The sequence below is a fragment of the Acromyrmex echinatior genome, chromosome 11 (genome assembly GCF_024713525.1).
Source record: "Acromyrmex echinatior isolate Ae372 chromosome 11, ASM2471352v2, whole genome shotgun sequence".
In the NCBI taxonomy this organism is placed as follows: Eukaryota; Metazoa; Arthropoda; class Insecta; order Hymenoptera; family Formicidae; genus Acromyrmex; species Acromyrmex echinatior.
The window spans coordinates 8,819,005-8,843,287 of NC_141862.1; the positions used below are offsets into that span (position 1 = coordinate 8,819,005).

General features: G+C 31.4%; 1 protein-coding gene across 6 annotated transcripts in view; it reads right to left on the minus strand.

Annotated features, from left to right (window-relative positions):
• Nucleotides 1-221: 221 nt before the first annotated feature.
• trc (Serine/threonine-protein kinase tricornered) overlaps nucleotides 222-24,283 on the minus strand; it is a 145,074-nt gene continuing 121,012 nt past the window's right edge. For all 6 annotated transcript variants that reach the window (XM_011062211.2, XM_087411469.1, XM_011062209.2 and 3 more), the window contains 9 exons: nucleotides 12,067-12,143; nucleotides 8,529-8,762; nucleotides 7,762-7,969; nucleotides 7,555-7,672; nucleotides 7,102-7,241; nucleotides 6,813-7,013; nucleotides 6,365-6,517; nucleotides 6,121-6,279; nucleotides 222-5,767 (listed from right to left, as the gene is read on the minus strand). In XM_011062211.2, coding sequence (XP_011060513.1) covers nucleotides 5,652-5,767; nucleotides 6,121-6,279; nucleotides 6,365-6,517; nucleotides 6,813-7,013; nucleotides 7,102-7,241; nucleotides 7,555-7,672; nucleotides 7,762-7,969; nucleotides 8,529-8,762; nucleotides 12,067-12,143 — 1,406 coding nt within the window. In that variant the 3' untranslated portion in view covers nucleotides 222-5,651. The remainder of the gene's footprint in view (nucleotides 5,768-6,120; nucleotides 6,280-6,364; nucleotides 6,518-6,812; nucleotides 7,014-7,101; nucleotides 7,242-7,554; nucleotides 7,673-7,761; nucleotides 7,970-8,528; nucleotides 8,763-12,066; nucleotides 12,144-24,283) is intronic.

Consider the following 24,283-nt stretch of genomic DNA (forward strand, 5'->3'; position numbering starts at 1 on the left):
AATTTTATCAGATGATACACATGTCACCATCCGAGTTATAAAATTATTTTCTTTAACTTGCTATAATTTTATAGTTATCATTACGCTATTACTGAAATAAATTATTTACTATACTCCGCAAATTGCCTCCTGGTTGCATCTCTGCCAATGGAACTTCATGCTAAAAATTGTGAGCAACAGAATGCTATGTAGGGAACACGTACGAACCGTTTGCTAGAGAGTTAAAATAAAAAACAATTTATTAACGACATAATTACAATAGTATATTCTGCGTGTGGAAAGCAATATCTCTTTTTTTTTATACATTATTTTTTATTTTATCTCGGACCGTTCGACAATAATTCCTCGATTTAATCACAAGCCTACTATAAAATATCCGTACTTGATATACCTCGTTCGTCGTGCGTCCGCGTGTGTGGTTCGCGTTCTTGTCTTCCCTCTCTGTCCCCAAAACAGAATTAACTGACGATTTGTATGTAATTGTTTTTACATAATCGCGAATCTTATACGACAAATGTCACATACAACGAAACGGCCGGACATCGTGTTGTATAAATTTGTTTGACGAAATCTATTCTCGTACAATCGACTGCAATAATGTGCTCGCCTTTATATGTTGAAACTGAGAAATGGGCTCCTGAAACTTTTTAAAGAGAAAATAGTATAACAATGTAATTTAAGAAAATAATATCGCAATAATTTGATTTGACAACTGATAAATTGACTGTTGACAAATTAATGATATACATTAATAATTAATAATAAAAAACAATAAATTATTACTATTATTATTAATAAAAACTTACATATATTTTTCCATTTTTATCAAAGAACTAGAAGTCTAGTGATTAAGTGCTTTTTATGACGAGTAAATAAACGTTTTTTTTTTCAAGAATTAATCATTTATAATCATTTATATATTCATATTAATAATATCTAAGGCATATATACGGATTCCTAAAATATTGTCAGAAGCTGAGACTATTTCTCTTTTTTATAGTAAAGTCGCCCATTTAAGAATTCAAGGTAAGCATTATAGCAATCAACTGCATTCGTTTTGTATGTAATTGTTCTTACATAATCGCGAATTTTATACGACGAATGTCACATATAATGAAACGGCCGGATATCGTGTTGTATAAATTTATATGATGAGATCTATCCTCGTACAATCGACTGCAATAATGTGCTTTTATATATTGAAATAACGGTGTTATGATAAAACGGTGTTATCTAGTCACCATAAACTTATGATGGGCGGGACTGGCCGTGTCTAATAGTTTATTATCACTATGCTTGAACAGGATTAATCATGAAGAGTTTCTACCTAATAATGCTATACTAAGTCTGGCTACAAAATTCAGCTAAATCACTGTACAAAACGAAATGAATTAAGCCGCGTTGAACATTCGCGCAGTTACAGTGACAGATAACACCCGTACCTTCAAACAAAGAATTTGGTTCACACGATTGTCGCAACACATACTCGCTTCCGTTATCCTGGAGCGAAAATGTGTTAATATTATTTCGGTTCCTCAATGTGCATCAGGATTCAAATGACTCATACGCGACCTAACGGTTTGTATAGAATACGGATGAGACGTAACGAAACGTAATAATAAAACAGAAGTGTAAAGAAAAAATAAAATTCTGACAATGATGTTGCTTGTTTTTCAGATGTCAAATTTTTATATTGAATACAAGCTATATCATATAATTCTAATGTTTTTTCTAGTTATATTTACAGTCATCGTAATCCAAATAAATAGTTATTCAATATTTAATATTTATAATGAGTGACTTGGAATAAGTTATAAATATTTAAGTCGTAGAATTTGGAACTTTTGAATTTTTTCTTTGCTTCCTTCTGAACGTTTTCTTTTGTATAATTGTATACCTTTACAATACTTCAAGAATGAGAACGCATTTTCTTAAGTTTCGTATGCCTCAATCCGTAGTTCTAGATTTCGCGCGTTGTAAAATGATAAGTGCAACAAAATATTTATCCAAGAGCACTTTGCACAAATCGTTATTTCGCGCACAGGGCAATCGAAAGATCATCATCGCGTAAAATACGGTTCTTCCCCCTTAAGCCTGAATGAGTAATATGCAGGATGCAATAGATTCCACGATAAATAACTCATCTAAGAAGTGATTTTTAGATCAGCCACATTAATCTTTTAGACGCTTGTGCTCGACTCGAAATAGTTGAGCTATCATTCACGATATAATTTCAATAATTAGGTTTTTTTTATCGCATATTTGTTTAAACTGCATATAAAACATTTTTGCTTTATTCATGATTTTTATAGATATGTTGACATTCAATTATTTAGTTAACTATTAATTTTTCTAATTATTTATTTTTTAGTAGAAAGTTAACGCTTCATCTTTGTGAAAGAATTTTTCGTTTTTCTTTCTTTTTATATTTTAGCATTTTTTTCTAAATAATTTTAACCGATAATCTCGGTATTTATAATCATTACTCATCCATATTTTAAATCATTACTCATCCAAGCTTAAAATATTGATTAAATAAGCAAAGAAATGATTCCTCTCAATATTCAAATATGTAGAAGTAATTGGTTCGCATTGCTGTATGCGATCATACGTGCGTGTGCGTGTGATTATCGTATATTGCATAATCCGAGAATCTTATATATCGCATCAGAAAGGAATCATATGATCGAAAAGATGATAGCTATGACAAGAGAGACAGAAGACGCGTAGGAAGCGGAACCTTCGGACGTGTAATTATCGAGAACGTCATCGGAAGCGGTTCCTATTCGACAAGAGAAAAGAAAAAAAATAAAAAGACTCCTTGCCGAAGAAAAAAGTAACTTAATACCTAATTAGTACGAATTAGCTAGGAGAGATCTATCGCGGTTTCTTTCATTTAAATTAACCGTAAAATTAACAACTAATCAGTATTCGTACAATGATAAGAACACTAGCGTAAACACGAGCAAAAATGTGAGATTGGATGATATACCGTACGTTTAACACACCCGTAATACGATTCATCATGCGCGATATACAATAATAAAAAGTCGAGGATGGCAGTACAGCGGTAACCAATTAAACATCGGAGCTCAAACTGCCTTGCTCTTAATAATATTTAGTTGCCTCGTCAGTATTTACAGTGTACATCGACAATCAATACCGTTAAGTCTACTTAGAGATTTCCCTCTCACGTGTCCTCAGAATTGTTTTACATCAAATGTATAGTAGCTCGATGCGTACATACATTTCGTCACCATCCCGTTACATCATAATACGTTCGTTCCCTCTCTTGCTTTCAGAAAAAGAAGAGAAAAAAATGTACACCCACCTGACTTCGAATTCAGAGCACACCTATAATTCAACACCTAAATTTAACGCATATTACACTTCCTTTCTCTTTTCGCTAAAAGGTATCTCTATGTATATATACTTTTTTACATATATATACTTATATATATATATATATATATATATATATATATATATATATATATATATATGCACTGTGTGTTCCAGGGCACCGAAACTTGCTGCGTCGAAGGCATCTCGTGGCTATTGTTGTATCATTTATTTAGACTTTCTCTTTAAATAAATAAATTGCGATCACTTTTTCGTTTTTTTTTCTTTTCTTTGCTTAGTAGCATGGACGTCAGAGCATCTGTACTCAATGGCGACAAGAGGAGAGACTAAAAGTATTCATAGCTCCCTAACTTTCCCACTTACGTTACACTCGTCGATTTAACTCCTAGCATAGTGCAGAAAATAGTTTTCATTTTTCTTTTTTTCTACTAGCTTTATTCGCGGGTGATTTTCTTCTTTTTTTCTCTTTGTTTAAATTACTTGCTTAACTGGTAGTACACCGTAATCTAGGCGCTCTCTGCTTTATTTAAACTACCTGGAGACTTCATTCAATAAACGGCATTAAGATACATACGCAGGCGGAGTAGTCGTACGAAACTAATCTCTTCGTCAAATGTACAGTGCAGCGTGGTTGCGTGATTATTAAGTGGAGACACGCCGGAACGTTACGTGGAAGGAGCGTTGAGAATTTTCTTTTTATACATGTACTATATTATCCAAACGCAATTACGTTTTGAACGCGTACGCGTGCAATTTTTTATTTAACGTATAGGTACTTTTGTGTGTATGTATGTATGTTTGTTATCTTAAATGTTATCTAGTCTTTATCGTTATTACACTATTTTATTACCAAGGTGCCCTGGCTGTCAGCAAAACTACGAAATGTAAATCGTAAAATTGTTTACAGTGCGATCGAAAGAAAAGGTATTCGGTTCCATTGAGTGTTAAAATACATGTGCGTGTGTACGATTTTCTATACACTATCGCAATACACTGCCATTTTCTATCGAAGAAGTGGCTCATCTCTTTCGTTTAAACGTACGGATTTGTTGGGCTGTCTGTTAGGAACCTTAATAAGGCAACGAAGGAGCCCTGAATCTTACAAGTGTAATCTTTCTTTCTCCCTTCTTACGCCTTTTTACGGTATCTTTTGAAGCCTAGCATCCTTTGTCGTATATTCAGACACGGCTAAATGTTTATTATTGCCTTACAAGAGAAAGAGAGATAGAGAAAGAGAGAGACCCGGTACCGAAAATTTATCATTACATAATGCTGTGAAATCACGTAATGATAAACCGTGTAAAATATATCAGGATTTTTTATATATATATAAAAAGCTTCGTGCGCGTGTCGTCAATTCTATTAATAATTCTCCTAGTTTCGTGAACGGATCTAAGCTCTCAAAAGTAGCACAAAAATACATAATATTATAAAATTTCATCACAACAACTTTTAAATTTTCAAGACATATTGAAATACGATTAATCACATATATACAACATCAATAAAAGCATAACATCCGCTACAGACAAAAAGGTCCGAAGATAGCAGATATTTTCAACAACTTCATATATATCACAGAGAGTTAATTATAAATACAACGTTTGAACAGAGAGAAAAAGAGAGCTTGATTCGAGAGCTTAGCCAGGCTTTCTACAAATGTATTTCGCATGATAAAATTTCGTCGAACACGCGCGTATAGATAAATAAGAAGTACATGAGGACCATGGAACCGAGGCTCTCTCCGATCATTTTCCGTTTAATACCATTACCACAGAGAGCTTATTATGCTACGCTTCGCACAAAACGCCTCCTCCGCGGCACGACAAGAGTAAAGAATAATGCTTCCCGACGGAGAAACTTACGAGAATCACTTACGTGAGTCACACAACGAAAGATTTCGCTCGCATCGCCTTAACGCGTATTATCGATGCACGCGTCGAGACGTGCAGTATTCGTGTATTGTGCACTTTTATCGCTATACTCTTCTACATTTGCCCGCCTGTCTGCTTGGTTGACCGAGCTTGTCACCGCTCGCGACTGTCGATATCCGTGAATGACGCTGCACGTATTCATGATAATCTATACTCATCACGTATATACAAATAAGAATGATTCGATATTTAAACCGCGCTCAAGAGCCAGACAGGTCAACCATCCGCCGTACGCGACACCATTGTCGTCGACGGCGGCGGATGAGGATGATGTACCAAGGCCGGAATTTCGATCACGTCAGCTGGCTGCTGATTGGCGACGACGTTGTTGATCGAGCAGGAAGTGAGGGGTTGCTATTTCTTGGTCGGTGTGCCCCGTTGTGTCAGACCCTCGAAGCGCTTGAAGGTGTAATTAATGAATACCCAGTCCTTGTATATTACCTCACCATCCTGTGGCATTGGCGCGGACGCTATAATGAGGCAAAACGAAAGGATGAAATGTGTTAAAGATTATTAAAGCAATTGAATAATAATAAGGAAAAAATAAATTAATCCATAAATGCTCGCACGAGAATCAATTTGACCCACGCTTCAATTTATCTATACATGCGTAAATAAAATTTATTTTTATTTATAAATAATTATAAATTGAGACATGTTTTAAATATAAAATAAAATAATAATTTTCAAACATTAGAAATTAAAGGAAGTACATATTATATTTAAAAAATATTTCTTTAGTAACATTTTCATTCGTTTATGTTTATGCGTCTAGGTTAGTTTGACACAAGCTTTATAGATTAAAGAAAAAATATATACGTACGTATCTCTAATTTCACATCTGGAAACTCGTCGAAGTTCGACGTGTCGTCGATGGATCGCACTTCGACTGGTATAGCAGCTGGTCTTTCTCTGATGTGCTCCCAATCGACACCGCGGAAGAAAGGCGCTAATTTGAGCTCTTCGATGCCTCTTTGAGCTCCTATGAAGAATAATTACGATAAAGATTAATCACTGTGAAAGATTCTTTTATTTTAATAATTCCAGATAAAGATACAGAAATTCACCTAATCTTCTATCGGCTTCGCAGCAAAATCTGATAATGGTATCTTTAGCCTCTTCACTAATGGGAACTTCCGGTGGAAATACTAACGTTTCTCGCCAGTTCATTACTTTTCTATATGTCTCCTGTGGATTTTCACTGCAGAATGGTGGATATCCTAAAATAGTTATGCATTGCTAACTTTAACAAGATTAATTTTTAAAACTTTTATTCTGTGATATGTTCATCCTTAATAATTATCTTGCAATCAATGTCATCGTTATAACATTATTTAATATGTTTGTAACAATATATTATTTTATATTTGTAATATATAATATAATAAAGAAGTATGTATTTTTATAGAGTAAAAAATTAATACAAATAAATTAACAATTGTGTACATTGTTTTTGAAATAATTTATTAATTACAAATAAATTTTGTAAAAAGAAAAATACGCAACACATCTTACCTATAAGCATCTCGTACATAATAACTCCCAGGGACCAACAGTCGCAAGCCGGTCCGTAACCTGTTTGCAGAAATACTTCCGGCGCGATATAGTCTGGAGTGCCTACCGTGCTGTAAGCCAGCGCTCTCCTGTTTCTTTTCCAGCTCTCAGCTCTCCTTTTGCTGTCCATCGCGCCACCGCTTCCACTCCCGCATGATGTCACTGCGTGAAACACAGACGAGACATCAATTAAATTATAAATCTACGTAAATATTTCTTTTTGACGCACGCGAAAAAAGTCGTTACTTACTGAAATCGGAAGGTTTCGCTTGACTCAGGTCTCGATAAAAATCAGTCCTATGCGATTTCTTCAAACCCGTGCACAGTCCAAAATCAGAAAGTTTTATGTGGCCCCGTGCATCCAGCAACAGGTTGTCTGGTTTGATGTCTCTAAAAAAAAATAAAATAAAATAAAATAAAATTAATTGTAATTGTTTATTATATATACATATAACGTATATAAAAACTATGTATCTAAATATAGATGAAATGGAATATAATTTAAAAATTCGAAACTTTTGATTACTAGAAGAACAAGAATTGCATTAAAATATATATATATCACAAAACAGACATTCATAAATATATTAAAAATATTTTATTTTTAGAAAAGATTAAAATCAGTGACTTATAATGTAAATAAATTTCATTATATTTAATTTAATTATTTCTCTTTTCAAGAATTTTAACGAGATGAACGTACCTATGAATAAAACCTAATTTGTGTATGGAGTCGATCGCTAACGCTGTTTCGGAAATATAAAATTGCGTACACTCCTCAGAAAGCGTGTCCTTCTTCATGAGTAACGTCATCATGTCACCTGTAATTCATCTCGCTTGAATTATTCACGACGCCCAGAAATAGCACTTCCGTTTTCAGCTTGTCACAAAGATCGATAAAAAGACTTACCACCAGGAAGAAACTCCATTATTAGATAGAGATTTATAGGATCTTGGAAACTGTAGTACATCTTCACGACCCACTGATGGTCTGCTTCCACGAGGACGTCCCTCTCCGCTCTGACGTGTGCAACTTGCTCCTTCTCGAGCATGTCTGCCTTCCGGAGGATCTTCATCGCGTACACGTGTCCAGTATCCTTCTTCTGTACGAGTCTTACCTGTACATTTTTTTCGTTTTACAAAATAGTACGTTTTGAAAATACCGGTAGATTTTCGTCGAATAAATTAAAAACATTTTTCCATCTAATTTGGAATTTTACGAAAGGGATTGCCACTCACTCCCCGAAGCGAGGCTATTTCTTCTGAAAAATAATGAGAAAATTTCGCTCTCTCCTGAACAACTACCGCCTGAGAGAGTCTGGCGTATTTCCATTATTATCGTAATTATTACAACCATGAACAGAAGTCAATCTCTGTCTTTATGTAGTTCAAAATCGCTGCGTAAATGAATAAAATTACACATGACACACATTCGACGAATATATCATTTAAGATGTCGTTTAAACAAATAGAAAGTTTCATTTAGAGGATACCGTTTAAATCTACATTTCTCGACAAAGTGAAAATGTTTAGTAATATCTATTACTTTTTTTCAAATATAAATTCATCTATTAAAATTCAATCAGCTCATATCAAGGTAATCTATAATAGTAATTAGACCAATGTAACTGTCCTAACTAGCTTGCTATTATACATCTGTTATCGATGCTTCTTTACCTCGCCAAATGCTCCCCTGCCGATGACCTTGAGAGGTTCGAAATCCTCGACGCCAAGCCTGGACCGCTTCAGTCGGAGGAATTCGGTCTCCTTCTGAGCATGCTGCTGCCTCTTCTCCTGCTTCTGCTGTTCCGAGAGGCCCTCATCCTTGAGGGACTCCTCGAGTTTCGCCAGCCTCTGCTTCCGCTCGATGTGCTGCGCTATCAGATTGCTGTAGTAGTTCTCCAGCGTTACCTGCAAAAGGCAAAACGCGATGCTCTGATTATCATCATACCAAGCTTGTATGGTCCTCCTCTTCCTGCAATGTCGTCGCTCGAGAGCTCATAATGCGATCGATAACACTTTATCTTGTGCACGACAAAACCACTTCCGCTGGTCGCGCGCGGTTACCACGGCTAGTGCGATTATTATGCTTACCGAGATCAGGTTCGCATTGCGAAACGTTTCGAAGCCAGCATTACTTTTCGCTGGAGCAACCGTGAAGACGGAGATAGAAAGAAATTCTTGTATTTTCTGGAGTAAACTGCCACCGTTCTAAATTGAAATTACAACTGTAGGCGGAACATGGAAGTACTATTTTAATTACATTTCCACTTTCCGTTAGCGTAAATATTTGAGATTATGATGCAAATTAAAATTTATGTTTCAAGAAAAGTGGATATGAAGTAAAACGAAATAAAAACAATGTGAAAAATGAAGGAAAAACAAAATATTTTCTATTGTTGTTTTCAAACAAACATAAATAGAATTTTCAAAAAATAATATATTTAAAATTGTGAAAGGGTTGATAAGAAAGAAGAAAAAATATACAATATAATCTCAATTTATAAACATCAATCGCTGGAATACGTTTATATTTGATTTTTATATTTTATCATCTCTTGTATATTTATGTCTGTTATTATTTACTTATTTACCTTTTTTTATTTTGAATTCTTTTTTCACTTACTTTAACTTTGGCTTCTGCTCAACTTAAATGTAATTGACAATATTCTAATTAAATGCGCATTCAAATTTTGTTATTCGTTTCTTCTTTTTTATCTGAAAACTTTTTAATTTAATTATGCGAGTCTGAACGCTTCTGGCATTGGGTTACTTTTTCTTTTCTCTACTGTTATAAATAATTGTATACCATAACTTTTTACTTTTAAATCTCGGTATTTGACGATAATGTCTATATATGCCTTTATTTCTGATTTCCTTATTCTGACCACAATGAAATAATACAACTTTTAATTTTGAAAATCTAAAAATATCAAAAACTCCATTTCAGTTTTCTTGGTAGCGTAGGAAAAATAAATAATCCTATATATTAGATCGTATTTCGTTATCGAAATAATGGATACAAATACAGTAGTATAATATAAAAACAATGACTTTATTTAAAACTTTTAAGTTTTTTGATTAGATTGTATTTAAAAGATGCTCAAAATATTCTTCATTATTTCCCACATGCATAAGCACGACGTACCATAATATAGATATTATATTTATTATTTCAAATCTGTTTGTGTCCATTATTTTCATAAGGAAACATTTATTATTTGAGATGCTCATAAGAACATTTCTCCTTCCTTTTTATTCAAAAGAACGTCCACAAAAATTTAAAATATACTCATATGACTCAGCCTATATTTTATCTTCGTTGAAAATGACTCGAAGTCGAGTCAAAATATATGAATGCTTTATTAAGTAATGTAATGTCAAATATATCTTATTGAACATAAATACTACGTACCGCGTAACTCTCATCAATCCTTTTATAATTTTTAATGTATTATCTTTTTAGGCAATATTTAATAATCTTCTGTAATTATAAACATGAACATTTGTAAATAGAGTTAATTATGTAATTCGTGATCTTATTTTCGTCTAAAAAAGCACCAAATTCCAGAAATTTTTTGCAATTTCTTCCGTTTCTAATTCTCCTAACTTTTTCAGGTTTTTAGTTCTCGAAACTTGTAGCACCTGTCATTTTAAAAACTTGTGCAGACACGCTGACATGAGCAACTTTTTTGCAACGGTCAACAATTATTAACGAAATTATCAAGCATTGTCGGTAACACCGATAAACATTGAGTAATCGCATAATAATTAATATACACTGTAATTAGTGGAAAGAATTAGTTAACTTTTGGTAATTTTTTTTTCTCAGGAAAGTATACATGATTATTAAGCAAGAAGCCTTTCAAATTAAGTGATGATTTTCGCAATTCGAGCAATACAACATGATTTTAATTGCACATATTAATTCCTAGCCAAATTTTATTTAGGCTTAATACTTTCAGTGTTAATTAAATTAAGGAGAGACGTTTTCTAATTATAAATATATTTTTTCTAAGAATATATATTTAAATATATATATTTATACTAATCGAGATGTCTTTCGTAAGATAAAGAATGCCTCTCTAGCAAGAGGCACAGTGTAACATAGTGAATCATTCCATCCTTGTTATTTGTCAACGTTAAACAAAGATAAAATGATCACTGCATTACACCATGTCTCTTGCGGGAAAACATCAATAAATTATACATTTCTTTTAAAGTCTCAATTTATGAGATTTACAGAAATAGCGTAAATAAAAATTATCGTTATTCATAATTTTATTCGTAATAATATAATAAACAGACGGAATTGCAAATTTATTACATTATTAACCGTAATTCTGAATAGTGGTCGATAGATTAAATCCAACCACGCAAGAATATATATATCGCAATGCTCATCTTGTTAAAACAGCGATGATTAATTAGCAACAGAGTCGACATTGCCTCTCACATGTCGACTGAAATTATTTTGGTGTTGATCTTTTCTTGCTCATGTATAAGGTTGTAAATGTATAAGGTTTCTCGCTAAGAATGATGATTGGAAATACAAAATATTAATATTAATTATATTAAATAAATATTAATATTATTGAATATTATTATAAATTATCAAGTTATGGTGTAATAATTCTTCTATCAACCTCTTCCGTCCATTTAATCGATTGACCATATGATAAGTCCGTGATCGGATCAAATTTATTATAACATAAGAACTGTGTTATTATATACATAGTTTGATCACTATATTATGTAACATGTTTGTTATATAAGTTTCCTCGTGTCAAACTGAGAAAGTTGATAAGAAAGTTTAATATTGATTTACGTGCCATACATCATTAAAAATTTAAGATATTCGGACATTGCTTACAGTGTAATTAATATTTAAATAAAAGGATCTTGACAATAAAAAATTTATTAATTCAATGAGATAAAAAATAATATCTTCATTTAATTTTAAATAAAAATAATAACACAAGCTTCAAATTATTAAACTCTTAAATATCTAATATTTTATATGTGTAAAAATGATCATATTGCGAAAAAATATCTTCAAAATTAATTTTAAAAAATTATTTAATCGTATCAATGTTTTATGATATTCTATATATTGAATCATCTATCTCGAATGAATTGATAAATGCAGTATATAGAGAACAGAATGGCTGCTATCTTAATGGAATAATCAAGTTGAAACTAAATTCGAATTCACCTTGGCCTTGGTCGCCTTGTCCAACGTGTGGCCGCTAAATCGGATCGTGCTCTCGGTAGCCGCCATCTCCAGCACCCCTGCAACGAGCACAAGAAAAGAGGTCATTCGGTGTCATCAGTCTCCAGAGTTAATGTCTCTTAATGCAACTACTCTAAATGAAAATATCGCTTGAACGAATTAAAAGCCAAACGACACTTTTGACAATTCGTTACATGAAATATCGAGGAAGATATTAGCTATTTCTGTGTTAATTGTAACATAACATTGTCAAAAAATTAATGTGTCCAGAGTATTCTATATATTTAAAAAAAAATAAAAATACACATTAATTGCATTTTTAATTAAATTAAAAATTTATGATTTATGTTTAAATTTTTTGTATCTTTAATAATATATAAATATACTGTCTGAAAGTCTTATATGCTTCTGAAAATCTTGCCATTAGGTATTTTCAAATTTTTATTTCATATATTCCTATATATTTCCTCCTATAAATATATTTTATATCTTAATAGAAGTGAATTATTATAGAGTATTTTAAGACATTTGTTGGTCGATTTGATTTTATATCTTATGAAGTTTTATTGATATTTTTTTGAAATAAATAAATTATGCATAAATCACTAGAAAAAACAGAAAATTACAGAGCTTCATAATTATCACCATTATTGGCTGGATAACAAACACATCTAAGACACTTCATCTTTTTCAATCGACACGCTTAAAGAAAAGAATTTTGTATGAAGAATTCATTCTGTACCGCGTTACACAATAATATTACACTGCCTGTGAATGTCACTATTTTTTCAGAGACAAGAAAAAACCAAAGTTACACACCCACAAAAGATGACGGAGCATTGTAAATGCGCATTATGAGTAAATTATCCCGAGGCAGTTGTAAAGTTGGACCGTGTATTTCCATTCGAAGGCCGATATGTGGAAAAAGTGAAAACATTCGTCATATAATTATTTGAACGATTTTAATGAGTCACACTCTTTTGTAATACAGATTTTTTTTTATGAAGAGTACACTTATGATGTCAACATAGTGTAACAAAATGAATATTTCAAACAATTTCATAAATTATCTATTCTAAATAATTGTTTTATAATGTTAATAGTTTGGAATTTAAAGAATTTAAACGTAACTGTGTACAAAGAATTTAACACGAATCTAGAACAAATTAAATTTAGAATATATCATATTCTGATTATTCTTAAACATTTAAAAAGTTAATTTTATAAAAGCATACTGTATTCATAGATCTTATTTATCTCATGAAAATATGATAACGTTATATTACAACAATAATTATTATAACATTACATTGCAATCACAAAATATTAATAGAATAATCATGTAATCAATTACGGCTTAATATTAATCAATTATTAAATGTAATTCTAATTTGACGAAAACAGAATATTCTTTATTCTATTTTTTATTCTTTTTTTCATTAGAGAAATCTATTACCCAGCGCTACGAATAAATATTGTATGTTGCATTATTAATTAGCTATTAATTGTAATTATAATTTAAGGAAAACAAGATATTCTTACATTTTCCATTTCATTAGAGAAAACTTACTATCGAGCATTTCAAATGAATATTGTATATTACCTTTCCAAACGCAAGAACGGAGAATCGGTTTTCATTGTGGTTCCATTTAATACGCGATACATTGTTTCTATACTATCTCATTTTCCTTTGGAACTTTCTACACTAACCCGTTTTCCTTTGCAATTCAGGATTAAGTGGTTGATGACAGGTGCTCAGGGTGACCCAATTATAACTTACTGTTCCAGAGCAAAATCTCTCGCGTGACACAAAGGGAATGAAAGGTCCTTTGTTAATTGTACGTTTTACAGCAACGCATAATGTGCAGATTTATAACTGCATGTTGAATATTTGAAATAACGACGCTAACCGCGAAAAATTTTACGATAAATGTTAATTTGTAATTGCGTTGTGATACTATTATCTTAATTCGCTATATATCGCGGCTAAAATAATTAAAATTTATAATTAGTCTAGGGCAATTGTTTAGAGTGAATGAGTAATAAAGATACGATAATTGTCATATTACGTTATGTGCATGATACTTCATATATCGATAATCTTTTAACGCGATTAATTATATCTCATTATGTACATTATATTAATTATGTTTTTTATCTATTAGGTGTTGGAATTAATTCGTAGCGTTTTACAAGTGATGGGAAGTACTTTCATTAATGTATTTTTTAATGCTCATGTGAAATAAATAACATTCTTTCATTAAAAAACGCTACGAATTAATTCCAACACCTAATAATTAGAAACAAAATTATATATACAAACAAAACGTATCTACAAAATAATGTGATAATTATTCAAAATAGATAATTTTTCGAATTGCTCGAAATATTCATTTCGTCACTACTTAAATGTTGACGTCATACTTCTCATAGAAAAAAAAAAATCTGTATTACAAAAGAATGTGACATTAAAATTGCTTAGTCTAAATATTTATTTTAAAGAATGTTTACGAAACGAAATCTTTCAAGACAAAGCAGGTCTTGATTGAATACATTTAAAGCAACAACGGAAGCGTCATTACGTTATCAGCTTGACTGATGGAACGACAAATTTCTCGTCCGGTTTAAAAGAACGGCACATTTCGCAACCGTACAACAAGTGTGTTTACTATAACGTAAATGGTGGTTCTTCATGAGGGAGGCTTATTACGAGGACATCGCATGGTGTCATCGAATGAATCATTATTACGCAATCATGCGTTATAAGCTACAATGAGCCGCAAGAAGATCCGTTTTATATTGGCGTGCTTCCTTTTATAAAAGTTGTGTGTAAACATTTCAACATTACGTTTCCGCAATGACAACAGCATAATGTGACTCACAGAAATTTTACTGATATAAATATTCACAACGCTATAAGAAAAATCACGATTAGAAGTACTTTGTCTTAGTTGACAAATCTTTCTATCTGTGTTATAATAAAAAAAGATTAAAAAAAATTTTATATTATTTTATATTAACTAAGTACGAAATGTACCTATTATGGTCAAAGTTAGAAGTTGGAATAATACATCTATATATGTATTTTGAATAAATTTTATCTCAAAAATACTAATTTGAGAGTATTTTTATTATTTCAATTTGTGTTGCAAGTCCGAAAGTAATCGGCACCAGTCATATTTCTGAGATAAAATTTATTTAAAATATTTATATAAATATTACTATTCCAACTTAACTTTGACCATAATAGATGCTTTTCATATTTACTTGATTTGTTCATATAAACGATCCTGTTTCTTGATATTGTTATTTTATATTATTTACTTTAATGAAAAAGACATAATCGCGCGTAAACCTCATTACTTAAAGGATTTCGTGATATACAGGCTATGTATAATAGCAAAGTGCTAAATCGCGTTAATCTGTAGCGCATCTATTTGTTTCGATACTCAATTTAATAGGATCAACGATAACGCAAGCAGCTATTGATCCTTACAACACTGCAACGTTATGAAACAATTAATGTGAACATTAGATCCAGTGTAAGACCTTAATTATATGGTTGGTACACGAAAGCCATTAAAATACGATAAAATCAATCATTAATAATTCACGTATATCTTACTTACACTCATTTAAAGTACGTAAATATATTATTGTACAATAGTAAAAGAAAACCGCAATAAATAATTGCTTTTTCGCAATTATTTATTGCGGTTTTCCTGTGTAGAATGTTTTGGAATTTATAGAGAAGATTGTTAAAGCATTAAAGTGACACGTATATACGTGCGTAGGAAAATTAATACAATTAGAAGTTAATACAATTTCTTTCTCGTATCAATACACGAATTTGCCTGCAATGCAGCGGAGAAAGGTTCGATGGCCCGAACCGCAGTACGGTGGACCTATATACAAGGGTTTCCCCTTGCGGTTTATTTTATGAACGTTGATTAGACGTGCCTGTCAGGAATATCACGCGTTATCGTAACTGCACTGAACGTTAATTATCTCGGACATCGTATTAATCATCGTTGCGTGATACGTTACTAACGGACTTGGGACACAACATATTCAACTAAAAGCATAAACTTATTTGCTAACTCGGTTAATATCATTCTGATCTCGTTTTTGGCTTTTATGTAAAATGTAACAGAAATGACCAGTGTCATTCCCTTCAGAAAAGACTTTTGGACATGAATATGACATGTACGTCAAATAAAATGTTTCTCTGATGCCCACAGAAAGACTGACTAATGTCGTGTAAATGGACATGTGACATACGTCCTTCTACCTTCAAGTCGCAAAGTGATATTGATTGTTCTGGTTCCGGACAGATACGTTGATGTATCGGGAAGTGAGAAAGTATGAGTCTATTCGTGAAAAATTGATCTAGAAAAGACATCGAGCAACAGTCAAAGTTATATTGAACCTACTTGTTCGTTTAGGCTTTTATTTTTAAAAAATAGCGACATCCTTATTATTTTCTGTGGTCTTACATTAATATTTTATATATATAATATATATGTATTATAAACATTGGAAAATATTTGCGTCGATAGAAATAAAAAAAAACAAACAAATTTAATAATTTTGACTTTTTTTAATTTACGAATCCTATCTCTAATTTATTGACATAAATCGTGGTTCATTATTATCGAGAACATTCATATGATCGGTGTAATTAAAACGATAACGAAATGATAAGACATACAAAAAGAATGATTTTGCTGAGGTATCTAAAAATTTAGGTAGATACAGATCTGAAAATTTTGTTAAATCATCAAAATAATTATGTACATTAATGTATGATTAAATCAATTAAAGGATTCAACAAGAATTGCGTTTTAATAAAGACAAATAGAATTCCTGGTTATCACTAAAATGTAATTTTTGTTGAGCTTTTTTGTTAATTTAATTAAACATTTTTTTCAGTTTTTTTTTTACTTTTTCCAAACATGATGAGCAATAGGTACTATAAAAAGTTTTGACATTCTAACAATCAGATTGAGCATCCTACATAATTTGAATAATAAAATTCTGTTCAATCTCATCAAAATACCATTTTTATTTAAAACATTTTTTCAGTGTAAAAAGCATGATGAGCAATACTGCAAAGTTTTGAATTCTGGCAATTGATTTGAGTATCCTACATGATTATTTTGATGATCCAACAAAATTATTTTCAGACCTAAATTTTTTTAGACATTTCAGCAAAACTGTTCTTTCTGTGCGCAATAAGTTGAGTTGATTGATAATATCATAACATTTTCAGCTTTCATCATGATTTCTAAGTAAACATTTTTTTGAAAGCCAACGGTATCTATACATATAAACTAGTGCATATTCTGGGAAGACTCTTTGCGTCTGTCGCACGTGGGTGTAATTCGCGTTAAGCGACAGGATGAATGTCTATTAACTGCTGCGTTACGAGTAACATGAGTTGTAGAATATGTAAACAAACTCAGTGACGCGTTTTCCTGGAGCACACGTGTATCATGCATACATCGTGTTCATACGCCACTGTATATCAAGAATTAATCACGATCGATCCTGTCCGATTACGCCACCATGAAGTTACCCACCCTTGGAGAATTTTAGAAACGTCAACGGATTATTGGAAATTAAATATCATATGACGTACAAAAACGTTTAACAGCAAAGAGGAAAATTATTATTAAATTATGATTTTGAAAGAGCACATACGTTTTGCGAATCGTGTAAACTATGCTTCATTTGATCTGACATAAATTGACGCAAATGGTGAATAAAAATGTTTAAAAACGTGCTATCTTTAACTCGATAAAATCTATCATTTTCTTAATTTTTTTCTTATCAAAGATATAATAAGAAATGAAAAAATATTTAAAAAATTATTTTAAAAATTAAACAATTTGCAACTTAAATGCAAATAAATAAAAAACGAACATAATTTAAGTTAAATATTAAAAGTCCTTCATTAGATTTTGGTCAAAAATAAGAGCCGAATAATTAAAAAGATTCTTTAAACATAATTATAAATGTAATGCGAAACCTGAATTTTTGGCAAGACACACACACACACACACACACACACACACACACGTAGTGCTTTATTATTGAAATGTCACGTAACAATAACCTCAGAAAAGTGTCGAGTCGCGTATGAGAGAAAGAATTGTGTGTGCTCCAAATGGAACGCAGGGGAACCATAAAGCGAATCCTTAAACAACAGCGAAACGTGAGTGAATCATAGGGACAGTGGCGTTTTATACTGAAGCGTCTGCAATGCCGCGGTCGGCATTCAGCCTTGACGCTTATTAAATAATGCTGATATTTGTGCGGGCGCGAGGTGTTTTGTACGTATTGGGCCTGTATAACTCGATTTCTCTTTCTCGGATTTATGTAAACAATCGTCGCTGCGACATTGGCCTCAATGCGATTAAAACTATCCAAAGAAATAATTCCATCGACGGTAAGCAGTTTCTTTTTCTTCAAAGATATCTTTAAAGATATCAGAGATGTAATCTTTGCAAAAAACGATTGTACAGAAAAAAATTATTAAATCTTAGTACATATTTCTTTGAACAGTACTAAGTAAACATTTACTTATTAGTATTTTTTAAAAATATGTCTACTTCTTATTAAAATAATTTTTAATCCAGATTCTAAATCGTCGTCAAACTTTTTGTGTTACTTTCAAATGCAAAATAAAAAAATCTGTAATTTCTTCATTTTATTAAAAAATACGCGTATAGTTTCTATGCACGATAGTTCGCATTACTTCAAAACGATTCATTTCCAAAATTACGTTGTGACGACAAATTGTGAAACTTCGTACAATTTAATTTCGCAACGGTAAAATGATTTCCATTCTGTTTTCTTTTTCCGATATTTCCCAATGATTTCCAATTTCCCCGATTTACGCAATTTTCTAGATCCGCGTAGCAACTTGATGCTACGAAACAATGTACGTTGAAATTTCTCCATTTCCGTCTCGCGATTTTCGGTCCGAAACTCGACTCCCACACGATATTTGCCGATTCGTTTCACACGCAACAATCCGTTATAGCGCCATTCGCTGATTACATTACGGATTACAATACTGAACAGAACCGCCCCTGGAAGCCATTAGATCTAGTTTGCCTATTGCACAAGTATACAGAGAACGACGTCGTCAGGAAGTCGCGATGAGGATTCGTCGCAGATGATTGCGTCGTACGGCGAAACTTACGTCACATCATCTATCATCTATCATCTACATAAGAAGATCATAAAATAAAATTGAATAAACGCTCGTACTCAGAAATACATAAAACGAAATACATAAAACGTTCCTATTTAAAAAAATAAGGAAATTTAAGTCTTCAAGTTAAGAAAAATAACTTCCACTTTTATCTACATTATTTAACAAACAGTTCATGTCATTTCCTTTTATACAAACATCAATATAACAATTCGGGTTTAAGAAACATAAAAAAACATAAGATATCTAAATCAAACAATAATAACGAACTCTCGACACTTAGCAACAAAAAGCAAACAATGGGGCAATGGCAGCAGAAGTCAATGCGTATAAAAAAAAATAATTATAAAATAATTTGATTAACAATATGTATCTTAAGTCGCATTAAAATATTAGGTGTTGGAATTAATTCGTAGCGTTTTACAAGTGATGGGAAGTACTTTCATTAATGTATTTTTTAATGCTCATGTGAAATAAATAACATTCTTTCATTAAAAAACGCTACGAATTAATTCCAACACCTAATATTTCAAAAAACGTACGTTTCGGTTTTCGTATTTAAGTCATCATTAGCAAATCAATGTAGTGCAGAGAAATTTTCAATAATCCGCATCTTATATTGATATTAATATTCATCATGCACATCACTGTGGTCCGTCAAATAAGAGAACCGTTTTCAACAACTTAAAATATCTAATTTCTCTTTGAAACTTTTCACTGATGTGAAGAAAAAAGCATCGTAAAACGTAAAATCTACATATCTATCTCATTTTTTCTGCAATTTTAATTATTTCATGTTCGTGCAGCAATTTGTCGAATATCACATGTCTATTCAGTTTCATTTGTGGTCAAATAATCGTGCCGAATTTGCTTAAGATAATCAAGCGACCTACATTTCGCAGATTGGCAACTCGTTGCGTGCAGCGTGACGATTCTCACGCGGTCGTGATTTCACACGGCTCTCTTCCACGGAGAGGAATACGGAAAATCGATTTCACGGCGCAAAAAGTCGACGGGCCGATCCCTCTCGTCTTTCGCGAAGCGCGAGCGGCATATCGCGTGCGCGCTTTATGTGCACGACCAACCTACTTGCTCGGAGCGAAGATAACCGTAAATAACGGTCACTGCACTTTTTGTCGGGTTGGACGAATCGACGAGTGCGCGAGGAGATCGTCGAGATCGGCGGATTCTACATTTGTTTCTCACCTATTTTCAGTAGCTGATTTTTGAAATTAAAATTGAAATGAGAGTTTCATAAATATTAATAAGAGAAGAAATGTTTTGTTGATAGTCAATAATGGTCAGCGTTCAAAAACGCTGATGGTACCGCATGAAAAATAAACATATATTTTTTCCAATTTAATTTTAGGTGATACAACAAATTTCTCACATACACATTTAAAAAATACAAAATATAAAATAGTTAATTTCTCTTTATAAATATTAATAAAAAGAAATTTGGTAATCAATGGTTAGCATTAAAAAACTGATGATATTTCACACACACACATATACATGAAGAATAAATATATATATATTTTTTCCAATTTTTAAATTTTAGGTGGTTTTATATATATATATATATATACACTCTAAAGTTTTTAAAATTTTTAAATCTTTAATAACAACGTTTCAATGTACTTTCTGAAAAGGTGAAAAATGCTCAATGTTAATGAAATGTGAATAAAGAATTGAATATTGTCCAAAAGTATATCTTTAAATATTCTACAAACAAAAAGTAAAAAAAGGAGAGCCAAAAAAGTTATTAAATTAATAAATACATTTCTAAAAAGAAAGAAAATTAGATCTCAATAAAGAGCGATTAATAATGAATCTAAGTGAATTAATGGATTTTCTATTTGTATCCAGAGCACCTTATAGATTTTCTATAAACGTATGTACATGTAGAATACTTGGGTATTTTTGTAATGTGATGTGGTTTGTTCGAACTTATTGTAACACGATTATCGAGCAAATAATATTAAAACCAGCAGAACCCGACGTGGTGTAAATATACACTGTGAGCGGTAGCTTTCGTTCTATTGGTTACCAAGGAGGGCTTCTCTGCGATATTATTACGTAAGACATGGTTCTGGAACGAACGGTAAGTTCCACAGCTAGAAATGGAAACGTAACTAATGGAAATGGTACGTGCACAGAAAATGTCTAATTAAATAGCGTACATTAAAACAAGAAAACCCTTTTATTTCTGGAAGTATGTATACTGTATATATCTATGTGAGAACGTTATCGAATGAAGACAATAGAAAGCGTATAATTAGGCGCAATTTGTCTCCTATTTTCATCTCGGAATTATTTGGTGGTATCCGATTACTAAACTCGTTCACGAGTTGATTCCATCGGAAAACTGTCAGATATTATTGCATGCCACTTTATCAAACTTGGAGCAGTTTTAATCATTCCAGTAGGATTATAGAACCGTTAGATTACTTTAAAATTTTGAATGACAAAACTAATTTCTCTCTTTTTTTCAAAAACCAATAAATATAAAATGAACTTTGACTTCTTAACTATATGTTCAATCCAATGGATCAATCAAATGAATACCTCCAAGAACACTATCAAATTATCGAGGATACATGTCGCAATCGGTTTGAAGAAATCGTAGTGCTGCAAGCACATAAATAGTGAACAGGAATCATTGTAGAACGTCATAAATATGAAACTTGTTTTAATATTCAATCAATAAGTTAAATTATAATTCTATTAGTTAAATTTATAATACATTTTATATAATTAATATTCAAATATATATGATGAATTTTTTCTTCAGATGCACTGAAAAAAAAATTTGTTCAACGAACTAAACACATTTAGTCGTTTGCAGATTTGTTTAATGCAACAAATTTTAATCAATTGAATTTAATCGTAGTCTGCTCAACAAACTGTTCAATGTTGGTTAACGGAAATGATTCAATTATTTTATTTGGTTAGCGAGACTATTATCATTTAGTAGTCTTAAAAATAAATCAGTTACAGTGTCGTTATATTTATTTGAATAATCTTACAGAATAACTAAATATTACATTTATATAAGACATATATATATTTTAATGTTTTAAATGCGAGTATTTGTTTGAATGAAACTATACCTTTATTAAATAAAATAACGGTTTTATAAATTATATATATATTTATGACAACCAAATGTTTTGTCAAATAAGTATATATTCTACAGTATAGACGAATTAAAAGTTGACAAGATCAAAACATGTATTATTTATTAGGTGTTGGAATTAATTCGTAGCGTTTTACAAGTGATGGGAAGTACTTTCATTAATGTATTTTTTAATGCTCATGTGAAATAAATAACATTCTTTCATTAAAAAACGCTACGAATTAATTCCAACACCTAATATGTGATGATAGTTACTTTCGCAGTACAAAGTAAGCAAAACGAAACAACCAATCGAAAAGAGGCAACAATAATGAATTCAATTATCAATTTAATACATAAATTTTTTTTATTCAATGATTATTTTTAATTTTTATATTTATAAATTAATTCATATTATTGAAATCAAAATAATATATCAAATATTAAATGTTAATATAAAACGAATTAATATAAGATGTCATAAAGATCTATAAAAACGTATACTACCTTTACATTTGCTCTCTTGTTAAGAAAACACACTTCTGCAATATAATCTAAGTCAACACACCTCTTTAATATCTGTAAAGAGCTTAGCACCTCCTTTCAACGATCCATTAAATTATCATTACGTATTCACAGGATCATAAGTTAGGAGACGGAAAATACGGTCGAGGCTGCTCGGAATTGCATTTTGACTACGATAACACGAGTAAGAACGAGGCCTAGAGCACATCGAGGTAAGATATCTTGCGAGATCCTTGAAAGGAATACTAATTTTCATTATATTTCGTAACTACACTCGACATCTCACTGTGATAAATTCACGAGATGAGAAATTAAATAATATAATAGAGGAAGAAAGCAACAGAATGTGTGTGACTGGCAAATACAAAATAACGTTCAGACGATGTAATACTCACGTTTCAACGTACAACTTTACGATGCAAAATTATAATTGCAATGCTGTAATAATAATTCGTATTCTCTCATCAAAGAAAAATTGCGAAGAAATGCGTCTTCATAATTTTGAAATGTCAATGTAAAAATCATCGAATTACTTTGCTATCATCCTTAAAAAATAATATTATAATTTAACTCAAAATTTTTATTATATTTTATATGCTATGAAAGTTAGGTAAATGTAGACTCATGTTATATATTCGCACATATACACACATAAACATTAAATAAAAATGTATTCTCATTACATAACAGAATTATGAGAATATTAGTTCTTTCGACATATCAATCTATTGATACATGAAGATAAACATTTATCTTAAAATAAATGTGTAATTAAAAATATGTATTGTATTAATCAAATCTGAAAATGTTCATTTTATTTCACACTATTCATATATTAATTTATTTTTAATAACATAAAGATTTTATAGAAAATATATGTTCAAATATTTTAGATATGAGATTATTAGCATTCCTAATTTACTACATTTTAATGACATAGTTCATACACATGCATATCTTTCATTATTAATTATTTTGAAATTAGTTAACATCGCGCGCACAAATTGTGGTATCTCTCATCGGTCCTGCTTCAAGAATGCTAAATTCTTTAGCAACAGGGAGAAATTTTGATTATTATTAAATGGGGATGTATGTGCGCGATGCATTTCACGCAAATGGGAAGCACTTCGGTGTGAGTTGAAGTTTAATTTGTCGAGGGTACAATCGCGAATTCGAGCGCAGCCGAGGAGAGAACATAGGGTGACGGCGCAATGATCTCGAGGAACGATGAATAACACAACGAGAAGAAAGGAATGGAAAAAGGAGAAAGAGAAGACTGAGAGCATCGATGCGCGTAATCGCGGGACTCTCTTTTCTTATTTCCTATTATTTTT